Source organism: Mus caroli, chromosome 3 (genome assembly GCF_900094665.2).
Source record: "Mus caroli chromosome 3, CAROLI_EIJ_v1.1, whole genome shotgun sequence".
Lineage (NCBI taxonomy): Eukaryota > Metazoa > Chordata > Mammalia > Rodentia > Muridae > Mus > Mus caroli.
In genome coordinates this window covers 102,662,820-102,677,246 of record NC_034572.1, presented here as the reverse complement: position 1 = coordinate 102,677,246, position 14,427 = coordinate 102,662,820, and the positions used below count along the sequence as shown (strand labels likewise).

The following is a 14,427-nucleotide window of genomic DNA, read 5'->3' as shown; positions in this document are numbered from 1 at the left end:
AAAGACCCCCCCATATTAGAATCTCCTATAAATTCCCCATGGCGCATAACATGGAACTTAAAATGGGCTAGTCTTGTTAATTACACAAAATATACCTTAAAAGCCATTGTTCTTTTTAAAGTTAAACTATTTATTTATTTACTTACTTAACTTTTGGTTTTTTTGAGACAGGGTTTTTTTGTGTAGAGCTCCACCTGCCTCTGCCTCCCAAGGGCTGGGATTAAAGGTGCACACCGCCACCACCCAGTTCTCTATTTTTGGTATCGTTCATCTTTAATTTTCATACAAAGAGCCACCATGAAATAAAGTGAGAAAGATGCTTCTAGTGGTTCAGTCAGTACCAGCTGTTGCCATGGAGCCCGAGGACTTGGATTTGATCTCTAGCATCCATGTAAAAGCCAGGACATGAGACAGTTCAGTGAGAGACCCTGTCTCAAAAAATGATGGAGAGTAATGAAAGTAATGTCTGATATCCACATCTGGCTTCTACATGCATGCTCACATATGTGCATGTACATTCACGTGCACATATACACATGTACACACGTACACACGTGTACATGCACAAGTAAAGTGAAAATAAACTCTGCTCTTCCTATGGCTGCTGCTGCTTCAGGCCTCTCCTTTCTCTGCTTTTGTTCCCTCATCTCCAGGGCAGAAAGTATACTAATGATGTCGCCAAGATCTACTCAATCAATGTCACCAACGTCATGGGGGGCGTGGCCTCCTACTGCCGTCCCTGTGCCCTAGAAGCCTCTGATTTGGGCTCCTCCTGCACCTCTTGTCCTGCTGGCCATTACATCAACCGGGATTCTGGGACCTGCCACCTCTGTCCCTCTAACACCATCCTGAAAGCTCACCAGCCTTACGGTGCACAGGCCTGTGTGCCCTGTGGTCCAGGGACCAAGAATAACAAGGTGCTGGGTTCTAAGTGGAATTCTCCAGGGGCTGAAACCCACATGCCCCTCCCTCTAAACACTCCCCCCCCCCAGCCCCACACTCAGGTTGTTGTGGAGGACACTAACCAGGAGGTGTCTGTGGGTGGTGAGTCCATAGCAGGAGGTCTTGTCTTCCCTCTGTAGCAGGCAAGTCACATTTTCAGTTGGTGGAGATCAGGGACCCTGTGGTCCAGAGGTTTGGCATCTGTGCAAAGACCTGAAGGGAAGAAGTAGTGGGGGTCTGTGGCCCATATTTAGCTCGTTAGCACAGTAATCTGCCCCCTCTGTTTTAGGAAGGTGAGTCAACCTTGGCTGGTGCCTACAGTTAATCAGCATTGCTGCCATCCATCCAAGGGGCTCCTCAGCTCTACGGATAGAAGAGGGGCCCAACAGTGACACTGCCCCCAAGTAGTTTTGCATCCATGTGCATACATGTACATGGTGGCTCCTATCAGTAATCCCTCACTTGGGAGGTAGAGGAGAGGAAGTCAGGAGCTCAAGGTTACTCTTGTCCTACACAGCAAGTTTGAGACCAGCATAGAACCCATGAGACCCTGTCTCAAAAAACAAAACAAAACAAAACCCAAAACAAAACAAGATAAAACCCCAAACAAAGTACATATGAAGAAAGGCTCTTAGATAGTTGTTAACATTTAGAATTAATTTGTATTTTGACTGCTCACACCAAAAAGACACCTATCAGATGTTATTCATTTATTTAAATTTATTTATGTATTTATGAGACCAGGTCCCATGTAGTCCAGACCAACCTCAAACACTATATAGTCTTGCTCTATTTATCTGCAAAGGATGTACATTCATTGTACAGACCCCTGAAAATTTTTTAGGGCAGTGGTTCTCAACTGTTGAGTGGGGGTGGCATGCCAGATATCCTGCATATCAGATATTCACATGACAATTTCTAATAGCAAAATTACAGTCGTGAGGTAGCAATCAAGATAATTTTATGGTTTGGTGTCTTAAAGGATCTTAAAGGGCCACAGCAGTAGGAAGGTTGAAGACCACTCACTGTCTTAGGGGTCACCTGAGACATTCTTCATAGTCCTTCCCTGGGGCGCCCTCTGCTGGTGGGGTAAGGGGAGAATGGCAGTATGTCAGACTGCCTCTGACTGGGGTCTCTGACACAAGGACCAGGAAACAAAGCTCCTTCCATAGTTGGGTTTCCTACAGAGAACTCCAGCAAAAGGAAGGGAGTTTCGGTGTGTTTGAAATGGGCATGTGTGCGCTGCACAGGCGGGGAAGAATGGAAGCCTCTTTCTTGCCACTCAGAAGCCCTTATTTCAGTTAAGGCTCTGCTGTCTTCTGCTTGAAAGACAGGGTTGGTCACAGAGCACATGCCCAGCCTGTACAAGGCTCTAGGTTTGGTCCCTAGCCCTATTAAAAACAAAATCAGACAGAGATCCCCCTGTGAATATTGGCACGGGAATGTCAGAGTCCTGCAGTGGAATACATGTGCCACAGTAAATCATAGATCTATTCAAAGACTGAGACAAGGGGACATTGAGCGGACATGAATGAAAAGTGTGTCGGCCATATTAGAACAGGGATCGCTGGCCACCGTGATTAACACAAGAGCGGCATCAGTCCAAGGCTGAGTGGACAGTTCCCGGGCAAATGTCCTTGTAAAAGTCCTTTGTGTATCCAAGGGGTGTCCTTTTAAGCATCTGCACACTGGTGCCTCTGTCAGTCTTTCATGACGGCCACCATTTCAGACATGTTCATCTTATATGTGCCAATAATCAATAGCAAGGTAAATCTTTTAGGGGTCTGCTTCACTCTGTCTAATGTACCTCAGTCCTTCCTTCCTCCTCTTTCATTTCATCCTGGCTGGCACAAGCTGGGGGGAGGCCTGCTACTCCACTGCAGCTCTCAAAGCCTGAGATTGGCCGCTGACTGGATCCTCTCCCCCTCAGATCCACTCTCTCTGCTACAACGACTGCACCTTCTCCCGAAACACCCCCAGCAGGATTTTCAACTACAACTTCTCGGCTCTGGCAGGCACCGTCTCTCTGGCAGGGGTGCCGAGCTTCACCTCAAAGGGGCTGAAATATTTTCATCATTTCACCCTGAGTCTCTGTGGAAACCAGGTAAGCTGTGTGAGCTAGCAGTGTGTGTGCACTGGAAAGTGGACAGGAGGCCAGATATGAGCACAGGAGGAAAAAACAAAAATAAAAAGACAAAACAAAAACAAAAACAAAAACAAAAAACCAACACAAACAAAGAAAAACAACAAACAAACAAACAAAAAACACAGAACCTCTGAGGCAGCCAGGGAAGGAGAGAATTAAAGAGGTTTAAATAGTTGAAGCCAGCCTCCCTCAGGGAGCTAGAAGTAACCTGGGAAATTTGGGGGGGGTGTCTTTCTATTCCTGCTTCAGCCTCCCAAGTACATGGTATACACTCATCTCCACGGCTGGTCACTGCAAGGTTAGTAAAGACCAGACATGCCAGGCAGGGTGGCACAGAAACAATCCCTGCCCTCAGACGGTTGAGGCAGGAGGATCTGGAATTTGAGGTCAGGCTACACAGGGCAACTATCTCAAAAAAAAAAAAAAAAAAAGTCAGGGGAGAGAAGCCAGTTTCCTTCTCAACACACAGTTTGCTTTGTTTTATGTTGCTCTTTCACAAAATAGAAGGGAGAGGCTGAGAGAACAGCGAACAGTTGAGAGGCCGAAACACTTTGGCAGGCGAAAGGCCCTAGTTCATTCTCCCAGAACCAAAAGACTATCCAGACTTAGGAGTCCTTAAGTACCTAGCAATCTCACGTATTTGGGGGAGGGGGGATGAAGCAGAGCAATCATTAGTTCTACTGTGTTACTCTGTTTGAACCTCTGGGAGTCGGTCTATACAGTGCTTCCAAGGCAGCAGAACCACAGCACCAAGGGAAACAAGAAGGGAGCAAACCCCAGCCCTAATGTTCCAGTAAATGTCATTGGCCTCGGGGCTCAGTTGCATGGCTCAGCTTCTGTCTAGAGGATGCTTGCAGATACATAAGGACCCTTGACCTGTTGGTTAGAAGGCCAAAGCAGCTGCTACCAGCACAGTCGAGGTGACCACAGGGAAGTACAAGGCCAGTGTCTAGAAACTGGGACAAATCTTTACCTTCTCCTCCACTCCCACCTCCCCCCACTTCAGTCTTCTTGTGAGCATCACTACTGCAGCACAGGATGGTGATGCTTATATTTTAGATGTGGGGGAATGGGGAATGTCCCCTGTTCCTTCTGGGACTCTTCTGTGATCATTTGCTTTCTTCCACGTGTGCCCTACCAGGGGAAAAAAATGGCTGTGTGCACAGACAATGTCACTGACCTCCGGATCCCTGATGGTGAGGCTGGCTTCTCTAAGTCCGTCACAGCCTATGTCTGCCAGGTTGTCATCATCCCCTCTGAGGTGATGGGCTACAAGGCCGGGGTGTCCTCACAGCCCGTCAGCCTTGCTGACCGACTTGTTGGTGAGTAAGCCAGCTACCCTAAGCTTGCTTGAGTGTATGTGTGTCTGTGTGCCTCTCTCAGTGTATGTGTGTCTCTTTGTGTATGTGTGTATCTATGTATGTGTTTCTGTGTGTCTGTTTGTATATATGTGTATGTGTCTCTCTGTGTGTTTATGTTTATGTAGGTGTCTCTGTGTGTAGGTTTGTGTGTCTCTGTGTGTATTTGTGTGTATCTGTGTTTGCATGTGTGTCTGTGTGTGTTTCTTTCTGTGTGTACGTGTGTGTCTCTGTTTGCATCTGTGTCTGTGTGCGTGCCTCTGTATATGTGTATCTCTCTGTGTATTTGTGTTTGTATTTGTGTGGATTTCTGTGTGCCTGTGTGTCTCTCTCTCTCTCTCTCTCTCTCTCTCTCTCTCTCTCTCTCTCTGTGTGTCTGTGTGTGTGTGTGTGGATGAGCCACACACAGGCTGGTGGCTGGAAGATACATGGCCCCATGTGAGGGGTCCAACTTCCTGATCATTTTCTAATTTCATTCCATGTCCCCCTGGCATCACTTTTGCATGAGCCACTCCGTAATATGATGGAATAAAGGTTGGCTGTTGACAGGCCTTGAAAGCATTGAGGTAGTCACCAGCTAACACTATGAGCAAGAACTAATGGGAGCTCTGGTTTGACAGGAGTGTCAACAGACATGACCTTGAATGGAATCGTCTCCCCAGTTGAACTTTTTCACCCAGAGACCTCAGGAATTCCGGACATAGTCTTCTTTTTTAGGTGAGTATGAAAGACCAGGGTAAAGCAATCTCAGACTCTTCCACAAAATCGCCCTCCCCTCCCACCCCACCCCACAATCCACCTCCTACTTGTCAAGCCTGAGCAAGATTGAGGTCTAAGGCTACCCTGTCAACCGAGTAAAAGCTGGCTGTAACTTGACATGAGCATTTTGCATATTCCTGGGACCATGATGTACTGGCTCAGGGAGAAAGATGGAGGATCTGCCATGACCTTCCCTTCCCCGAAGGAGGTCCCAGTCTGTGCTAGCCTTTTCTTTCTTAGGCCAGGGCATTGCCCCCCTTGATTAGATTTCCCTGGTCTCTACTCTCTCCACATAAGGACCAAAGTTTGTACCCTCCCTGTCTGTTAAGGAGAACCTGAGTCCATACGTGCTTAAATCGCACCATGTTGATTCCATACAATGGCTGCCCGGTGACAGTGGAGTGAGCCTCCCCTAAGGCCTTGGCTTTCACTGCAGATCCAATGATGTGACTCAGTCCTGCAGTTCTGGAAGATCAACCACCATTCGCCTCAGATGCAATCCAATGAAAGCTGCTCCTGGCACCCTGCGGCTACCCAGGTAATCTCTGTGGCAAGAGGCTGCACCAGCCACAGCCTGCTCTTGCTGGGACTCACGCCACCCCGAGACACAGACACTATTTTTAAAAAGGAAAAAAAAAATCATTTTAGATCCATTCATGGGCTCTTGGGGGCACAGTCTTGGTCCCTGGATCTTAAATCAAAGTTAAAAAAAAAAGTAAAAAAAATAAGCAGGGTGTGGTGGTGAATGCCTTTAATCCCAGCACCTGGGAGGCAGAGAGTTAAATGGATCTTTGAGGCGAGGCCAGCTTAGTCTACAGATCAAGTTTTAGGCCACCAGGATGACATAGTGACATATTGTCTCAAAAGGGGAGAGGGACAGGATATTCGCTCTATCAATAGTGTGGAAGTAGAAAAAAGCCTCCTCTCCATTGTAAATATCATGCACAGCAAAGCTCAAGCTCATCTAAGAATCAAGCGTGGGAGTGCATGCCTGGAACCTCAGTGCTAGGTACAGACAGAAGGATCAAGATAGTGTTGCGTATTCCTAGGGCCATCGTACACTGGGGCAGGGAGAGATGTGGAGTATCTGTCACACTCTTCCCTTCCCTGAAGGATGACCCCGTATTTTTGTTTTGGCTAAGCCAGTACATTGCTGCCTTGACTAGCTCTCCCTGGTCTTCACTCTCTCTACGTAAAGACCAAAGTTTGTGCCCCAGCTGAGCTTGATCTCAGCTACATAATGAATTCAATGCCAGCCTGAGACACTATCTTAAAACAAAACAAAACAAACCAGAATACACACACACACACACACACACACACACACACACACGCACGCACATACACACACCCCTGCACTGGGCTGAGGAAATAATAGCTCAGTAGTGAAAGTGCTCACTCAGTGCATAAGCATGAAGACCTGAGTTTGCTCCCTAGCACCTACATCACATGCTAAGACATGGTGTTACATTTGGAATCTCAGTGTTGGAGAGCTAGGGACAGATCTGTGGAGCTCCCTGACAAGCTGACCTAGCCTAATCAGCATGCCCCAGGTCCCTCCCCCCAAACAAAGTGGACAGCTCCTGAGGAACCACACCCAAGCACAGGCATAGCACATATGTATGCCTGAACTCCATCTCGGCCACAATCCCACAACCAGGCAGCTGTATCAAAATAGCTACTGTGAAATATGGCACGTCCGTGGGGCGAACAGGAGCCTCCTAGGGGTTCTAGAGCCCAGACATCTTAGGCTGAGCTCTCATTTGACATCAGCAGAAGCAGGCAGGGATATTGGAGACTAAACTGTCAAGATTGCCATGAATGGCTCATTCATCCATTTCCAGCCCTCGGAAGGCCAGGACAGGGTATTACTGTGAGTGTAAGGCCTGTCCGGGTTACAGAGTGAGACCTTGTCTCAGAAAGAAATGGGAGAAAGAATATAGGAAGGAAGAAGGAAGGAAAGGAGGAAGGAAGGAAGGAAGGAGAGAGGGAGAAAGGGAGGGAGGGAGGAAGTGGGTGAGGGACCATCTAAGTTAAGGGCAGGTTGAGGGAGGCATTTTGGGGAGAGAGAAGATGGATCAGGCACGAAGTGTCACAGGCATCCAATGTGACAACTTGGTCTCCTTTCTACTTTGCTAGCATGTGCTCTGATGGGACCTGTGATGGCTGTAACTTCCACTTCCTGTGGGAGAGTGTGGCCGCTTGTCCACTCTGCTCGGCCTCTGACTACCACACTTTTGTCAGCAGCTGTGTGGCTGGGATCCAGGTAGGCTGTCCTCTGCTTGGGAACGCCCGGGAGACAAGGGGCTATGAGCTCTGAGGTCCTTGTTTTTCTCCCCAACAGAGGACTACTCACATGTGGCGAGAACCAAAGCTGTGCTCTGGGGGCATTTCCCTGCCCGAGCAGAGAGTGACCATCTGCAAAACGATCGATTTCTGGTTAAAAGTGGGCATCTCGGCTGGCACCTGCACCGCCATCCTGCTCACTGTCCTGACCTGCTACTTTTGGAAGAAGAATCAAAAGTACATGGTGGGGTGTTGGAGTCTGAGGGAGGTCGGAGTCGGCTCCTTGAGCCAGGGTATTTCTGAGAACATTTTTAGAGTTGGCTATTGACCCTGCGATTGCCCGGAGACTTTTAAAGATACTCATCCACTGCAGGTCTTTGTTACTTTCGTTCTTGAGCAGGGATGGCTATCTAAAAATGGCTATAAGATTCTCTAAGGAAAAATCAAAGCAGGTGAGGTGGTGCATGCCTTTAATGTCAGTACGTAGGAGGCAGAGACAAATAGAGTTCTCTGAGTTCAAGGCCAGCTTTGTCTATATAATGAGACACTATCTCAAAATAAAAAACAAACAAACAACAAAAAAACCCAAAAGAAAAGAAAAAGAAAAAGAAAAGGAAAGAAGGAAGGAAGAAGGAAGGAAGGAGGAAGGGAGGAAGGGAGGGAGGAAGGGAGGAAGGGAGGAAGGGAGGAAGGGAGGAAGGGAGGAAGGGAGGAAGGGAGGAAGGGAGGAAGGGANAAGGGAGGAAGGGAGGAAGGGAGGAAGGGAGGAAGGGAGGAAGGGAGGAAGGGAGGAAGGGAGGAAGGGAGGAAGGGAGGAAGGGAGGAAGGATCTATCCTTGGGACGAGGTTGTAGATTCATTGTACAGTATTTGCCTACCTAGCATGGATTCAAAATCCAGAAAAAAAAAAGAATGTTCTTAATTTGTGTTTTTTATTAACAATGAAAAAGGAAGATGTGGTACATGCCTGTAATCCCAACACTTGGGAGGTAGAGGTGAGAGGACTCAGAGTTCAGGATCATCTCCCAGCTACATATCAGTTCTGAGACAGCCTGGGCTACATGAAACCCTGTCTCATAAGACCCAAAACCAACCAACCAAGGCATGACTTTATAATTTCAATATTTCTGTTAACCTTTGATATCACAGAAACAAGCAGCCTTGAAGAAAAAAGATCACTAACCTGGGAAGCAAGATTCCCTCTGTTCACCTGCCCTCCACGCCATTTCACAAGGCTTTGCCCTTCCTGTGACAGACTCAATCTATGTGTAGCCCAACCTCTCCCCCTCGCTCCCACACTCTCATCCCCTGCCTCCTCCGCTTCCTTGTTTCACAGATTAGAATACAAATACTCCAAGTTGGTAATGAACGCTACTCTTAAAGACTGCGACCTGCCGGCAGCAGACAGCTGTGCCATCATGGAAGGAGAGGACGTGGAGGATGACTTCATCTTTACCAGCAAGAAGTCCCTCTTTGGGAAGATCAAATCCTTTACCTCCAAGGTAGGGAGAGATGAGAACTCAGCTTGGGGGTCAGGGGGTGGAGCGTGGTCACTGGGATACTGAGTGGCCCTGCTCCGTACAAGACCTCTACTTTGATTCCCCACTCCCAGAACTCTCCTGGCCTCTCCTAATCCCCTTCCCTCTGTAGCTCACGACCATAACTCTCTTCCCTGGAGCCAGTTCTTCACCAGGCTCCTTCCTGCCAGGGTGTATTCTAGTGGGTGGGTTGTTAGGGTCTTTTAACTTCCAGATGGAGTATTGAACCATTTGTGTGTAATAGTTACACACACACACACACACACACACACACACACAGAGAGAGAGAGAGAGAGAGAGAGAGAGAGAGAGAATTTCCTTTTCTTTTTTTCCTTGAGTGAAGAGGAAGCCATCTCTAGGTTTGATTCCTGATAGAAGCCAGGGCCTCAGAGCCTTTAGCCAGTGGAGGGTGCTATCCCCCAGGTGTGTGGGCCCCATCGTGAGTGGCTGAGTCATAGCCAAGCATAAACTGCGGCGGCTGCTATGTAATTCTGAACTGGGCGGGCTGACTAGGTGGTGCGGGTGTGTAGGTGCATATGAAGCTCATAAAGGCAACACAGACACCACTGTCTCTGGGCGTAGGGCCAGCAGAGGGCATCCGGACAGCCGAGCACACACCTGACTGCCCTGGCGCACAGGGGAGTCTTTTAAACAGGTGTGAATGAGGAGGGCACAGCGGCTAGGAGGGGGCAGGAAGCCTGCTGAAGAAGGGCTTGGCAGTCTGTCCAGTGCCTGGGTCTTGTTTCCTTTGTGCTGGCTTGTCAGGGTGACTCCCTTGGCCAACATGGGCCTTGATTTTTTTTTTTTTTTTCTCCCACCAGTGAGAGATAGTTAACCCTGGGGACCTCTTAGGGCTGTCTGGAACTTCTAGAACTCAGCAAGGATGCAAAGCAGCAATAAGTCTCTCACGCTCTGACTGAGTCTGCGGAGAGCAGGGAGGGGCAGAGGATAACTCGTTCCTGTGCTCCCCCCCCCCCCCCCCCCCCCCCCCGCAAAGCCACCGGAAGCAGGAAGTCCAGAAGGGTTCCTCTGTCACCTATTTTCCATTTCTCTTCTTTGTCCCCCTTAATGTGTCCCGGTGCAGCAGGCAGCTCCTGTCACCATCTCTCTTTCAGAGGACTCCTGATGGATTTGACTCGGTGCCGCTGAAGACGTCTTCAGGAGGCCCAGACATGGACATGTGAGAGGTGCTGGTCCTGCCTCGCCTGCCTCCTCACCTGGGCACTCTACCCTGCAGGCCTGTGGCAGTTTAGGTGCCAGCAACCCTGCGCTCCCCGCTGCTGGGAATCTCTTCATTGTGGCCTTATCAGAAGTTTGGATTTCAGACCCTTGTTTTTTATAGAGTACCCAAACCTGTCTCTCCGCTTGCCTCAAGCCTACCAAATATACCCACACTTCGTGTACTGTTTCCTTGCTTACATCTTGTTTTCTAAACACAGTCCACCCATGGGAGCCTCATCTACCCAGAATTCTTAGAGGTTTTGAGTGAAAGTATTTTTTTTTTCTAAGTATGAAATTGGCTTCTAGCCTCCTGTGTGAGGGCAGGGGCAGCTGGGAGGTTTTCTGGTCAGATACAGGCTTTCAGCTCATGATGTCTTTAGAAGGGGGCTGTGGTCTGAGGGACAATCCTCATGGCAGCCTCGACTTATTTCTCCTGGGTAATAAGTTGGAGCAGAGAGCAGTGGACAGTCTGAGGGCAAGGTGGGTAAAGCCTGTGTAAGAAAACACAAAGAACCCCCCCCAAAAGCAAAGTGTGGGGGGTGTTTGTTCTGTTTTATAACCAGGAACCTCATTTCCTTCTCTTTTAATGATAAATATTCTCATTAAAGGCAAAGGAAGTTATTTACCAAGAACTTGCCCAACGTTCAATAGATCTATCCTCCACGACTGTTTTTGTCAAATATCCCTCCCATTTCCTTATGACACTAGAAAGAACCAGGTAAGTCTAGCTATACCTTCCATTGGCTTTACTGGAAGGGAATAAACACTTGCCAGTGAGGAACACCCCCATCTGTGAGGACCTCAGTCCTAGAGGCCTATAGTATCAAGGGATGGAGCATCTTATTTAGAAAGAACACAGGGGGCCAAAGGTTTGATGGGGCAGTATAAGACTCCAGCCCACTGTGGCATGGACCAGCTATGGTCATATCTGTTTCTGTCTTTAACTTATTTGCTAGGCCAACAAAGTTAAAAACTTGCAGACTGACCAGAAAGGAGCTGAACATCAGGCAGATACAAACCAATCTTCAGGGAGAAAAAGTAGGGATGTCTTACAAGGCCTACACCCAACTGGGGCATTTATCACTCCTAAGCCTCTGTCCTGGCTGTGCCTATTCTCATTTCACTTGTGCACTAAATATCTAAAAGACTCCTGGCCCTCATTCTGGTAACACTCCTCTGAAAGGTAGATTAGGTACCAACTCGCAAGTAGAATGGGATTCCTCTTCCCATCTCCCTTTTACTCCATCTATAATCAGTGAAAAACCTAGAATAGAAAAACCAGAGAATAATTTCCAGTTAACTTTTCCCCCTACTACTGGGAATTGAACCTCTTTCATTCCATACCAGAATAGACATCTCTTGGTCAAGCCTGAGTTGCCCATGGTCTTCACCTGTGCCCTTCCCCCAGTGACAGGTAGTTGGTATAAGACAGAGAGGCATTTCTGAGGTGTTTTTCAGCCACAAAATGGCTTGCCCGTCTGACTAGCCATGGCTGCTCTCATGATGGCTTCTAAGAATCAGAAAGAAGTGAAGCTACGCCATGACTTTTGGCCATCAAAGGCATCAGTGATAGCTAGACAAACCTGGAAGCTTTTCTTTGGGAGTTCAAGTTGTCCCTCATTTTGTGGCTCTCAGCACTTTGATCATACTGGAATATTCTTGAGTGGCTATGTACACCCAGGCCATGAGCTCACAGCCAGTCTCCTGCAGCCTCTTAGGTGTCTGCTTCCCATGGAATAACTGCTTTCTGTGTTGAAAATCACAGGAGATATTTAGACTGTTCTGGAAGACATGGGGGAAAGTCCATCTCTTTGGACTTCTTTATTCAGACATCCTGGAATTGAGTGTCCTTCCTCCCTCGCATCCTCAAACAGCACTGATTCAATGATAGCACTTTTTGCACCTCTACCTTACTCTTTACTGGGATGGTTTCAAAAGGAAGAGGCTCACCTGTTGCTTCTCTGACAGCTCAACAACTTCAGATAATTTCAGGGGCTCTACTAACACATAATTCACACGTCACCCTTTCAAAGCAAACAACTTTGTGACTTTGGGTATATCAATTTTAGTTTTCTGTGCTGAAGATGAAACATTAGCATGTCTCACATGCTAAGCAAAGTGTTCTACCACTGAGCTACATCATTGACCATGAACACACAGTTCAGAACACATACACTAGGTCTGCGAGGGAGAATGGCTTTAGTCTTTGAGCCAGGACTGTGGTAGTCTACACAAACTTTAAGGCCAGAGAGTTGGCTCAGGAGATAATGTTTAATCTCTATTTGGATATATAGAGTCCTAGAATACATAATTTCATCCTGTAGTTAGTCATCACCTGTATTTGGCTGAGAATACATATGAAGATTATGGTATATCCAAGGCCCAGGGGATTTCTTATGCCATCAAACCTTTTTCTTTTTTGGTCCAACTATATTAAAGACTGACTATATTTATATAACAGAAGCTTTGTATAAGATTTTTCAGCTTTGTGAAATCATATTTGTGTCTCATCAAGACGGGTTGGATTCCCTTTTTATTCTGTATTTCAAGCATTTAGTTTGTTGGGGATGGGTATGCATGTCTCCCCCTCCCCCCAAATAAAAACATATCTTTTGAGCTGTCTTTCTTGAATTATGGAGTGGGTGGCTGGTTGGAAAGTGGTGCCTTTGAAGCCTAAGAAATAAAGAGCAGAAAAAGGAGCATAGATTTCAGAACAAGAACTAGAAAGTTCTTGGCACCTATTGAGGAATCAATGCCTAACACCTCAGTTTCCGTAATAATAAAGCATTAAGTGATATAATATAGGGAGGACAGAAGGTGCGACGAGCAAAAGATAGCTTGTTAGATCCCTTCCCAGGTAGGCTTCTCTCAAGTGGCATGAGGTAGCCACACAGCATATCCATAAAATACAAGTGAATTTAGCCTCTCCTAGTAGGAAGTGGATTATTGCAGAGTAGAGGTGGAGAAAGTTCCAGAGGACATTAAGGACCTACCATTTCCCAGGGCAGCTGGGGTCTCCTGATTCTGTACTTTCTTTTACTGTAGCTGAGTACACTTAGCACCCCAGGAGAATTGAACCTGCAAATGAGTTTAGCATGTCACTGGATTTTGAATATAACAGAGCAGTAATGTTCTACATCAATCAGTCTTTGGGGAAACTATTTAGTGCCCAAGTTTTTCTTCCAGCCCCTCCCAGTTCTCTGTCATGAGAACCTTTTATAATTTCTTCCTCCTCCTCAATCTCCCTTTTGTTTACTTTGGTAGTTTGGTTTGTTTTTGAGACACTGTAGCTTAGGCTGGCTAGAATTCATTGTGTAGCCCAGGCTGGCCTCAAGCTCACAGCAGTCCTGCTTCTGCCTCCCAAGTACTAAGCCCATAGGCATGAGTAACCATGTCTGTCTTGAGGGTTTTGGTTTGGTTTGTGTATAGGTCTGTCAGAGTGCAGTTATTGTGTGTATTTTAAAAGTTTTATTTTTAGTGTATATTTGTGGATCACATATACATCTGAAACCCCGAGGTGGCCAGAAGGAGATGTCAGATCTCTTTGGACTGGAGTTGGCGGTTTCAAGCCACCATGTAGGTGCTGGGAATCAAACCCACCTCCCCTGGAAGAGCAGCCAATGCTCTTAACTGCAAGGCCATCTCTCCAGTCCTGTTGCTCTTTTATGTTACAAAATAAAAAAGCACATTTATTCAGCAACAATGATGCATTTTAGAATTACAGCGTACAATGAAAAAGGGCAAGTTTCTCAGTGTTTCCAAATTCCTTGCAGGTTACTCTTTGAGATTCAGGAACACGAAGTCATTACTTAGTAGTGTTACAAAAATGACAGCCTGTTGTTTTGAGATAGGATCTCCTATGGTCTAGCTTGGGCCTGAATTGTTGGAAGCCAAGAATGACATTAACTCCTGAGCCTTCTGCTGTCATTTCCAGAGTGTGAGGTTAGGTAAATTCCCTGACAGGCAGACAGGGAGAAGAGCCATGACTAGAAAATAAACGTGTTGAACTTCCAAGATGGCTGGCTGGCTCACCGACTTGGCCTGAGACCAAAACCTGGAGATAAAAACAAAGGCCTAAGGGGCTTTTATCCTCCTTGGAGGGCCTCCTGCTTGTGGACTGGTCTGACAAGTTCAAGGCCTGACTAGGGTATGTTCACTCCAAATGGTGAACTGTTTTC

The 14,427-nt window shown here is 47.1% G+C and overlaps 1 protein-coding gene across 4 annotated transcripts in view; it reads left to right on the top strand.

The window, feature by feature from the left end:
* The window catches only part of Kiaa1324 (KIAA1324 ortholog), a 74,098-nt gene extending 61,218 nt beyond the window's left edge, over positions 1–12,880 (top strand). For 2 of the 4 annotated variants that reach the window (XM_029475415.1, XM_021157508.2), the window contains 9 exons: positions 654–917; positions 2,873–3,046; positions 4,230–4,410; positions 5,067–5,163; positions 5,642–5,743; positions 7,345–7,471; positions 7,550–7,728; positions 8,827–8,992; positions 10,144–12,880. In XM_029475415.1, the coding sequence (XP_029331275.1) occupies positions 654–917; positions 2,873–3,046; positions 4,230–4,410; positions 5,067–5,163; positions 5,642–5,743; positions 7,345–7,471; positions 7,550–7,728; positions 8,827–8,992; positions 10,144–10,212 (1,359 nt within the window). In that variant the 3' untranslated portion in view covers positions 10,213–12,880. Of the gene's footprint in view, positions 1–653; positions 918–2,872; positions 3,047–4,229; positions 4,411–5,066; positions 5,164–5,641; positions 5,744–7,344; positions 7,472–7,549; positions 7,729–8,826; positions 8,993–10,112 lie in introns of all 4 variants that reach the window. The other 2 variants (XM_029475416.1, XM_029475414.1) reach the window with 1 other exon arrangement.
* The last annotated feature ends 1,547 nt before the right edge of the window (positions 12,881–14,427 follow it).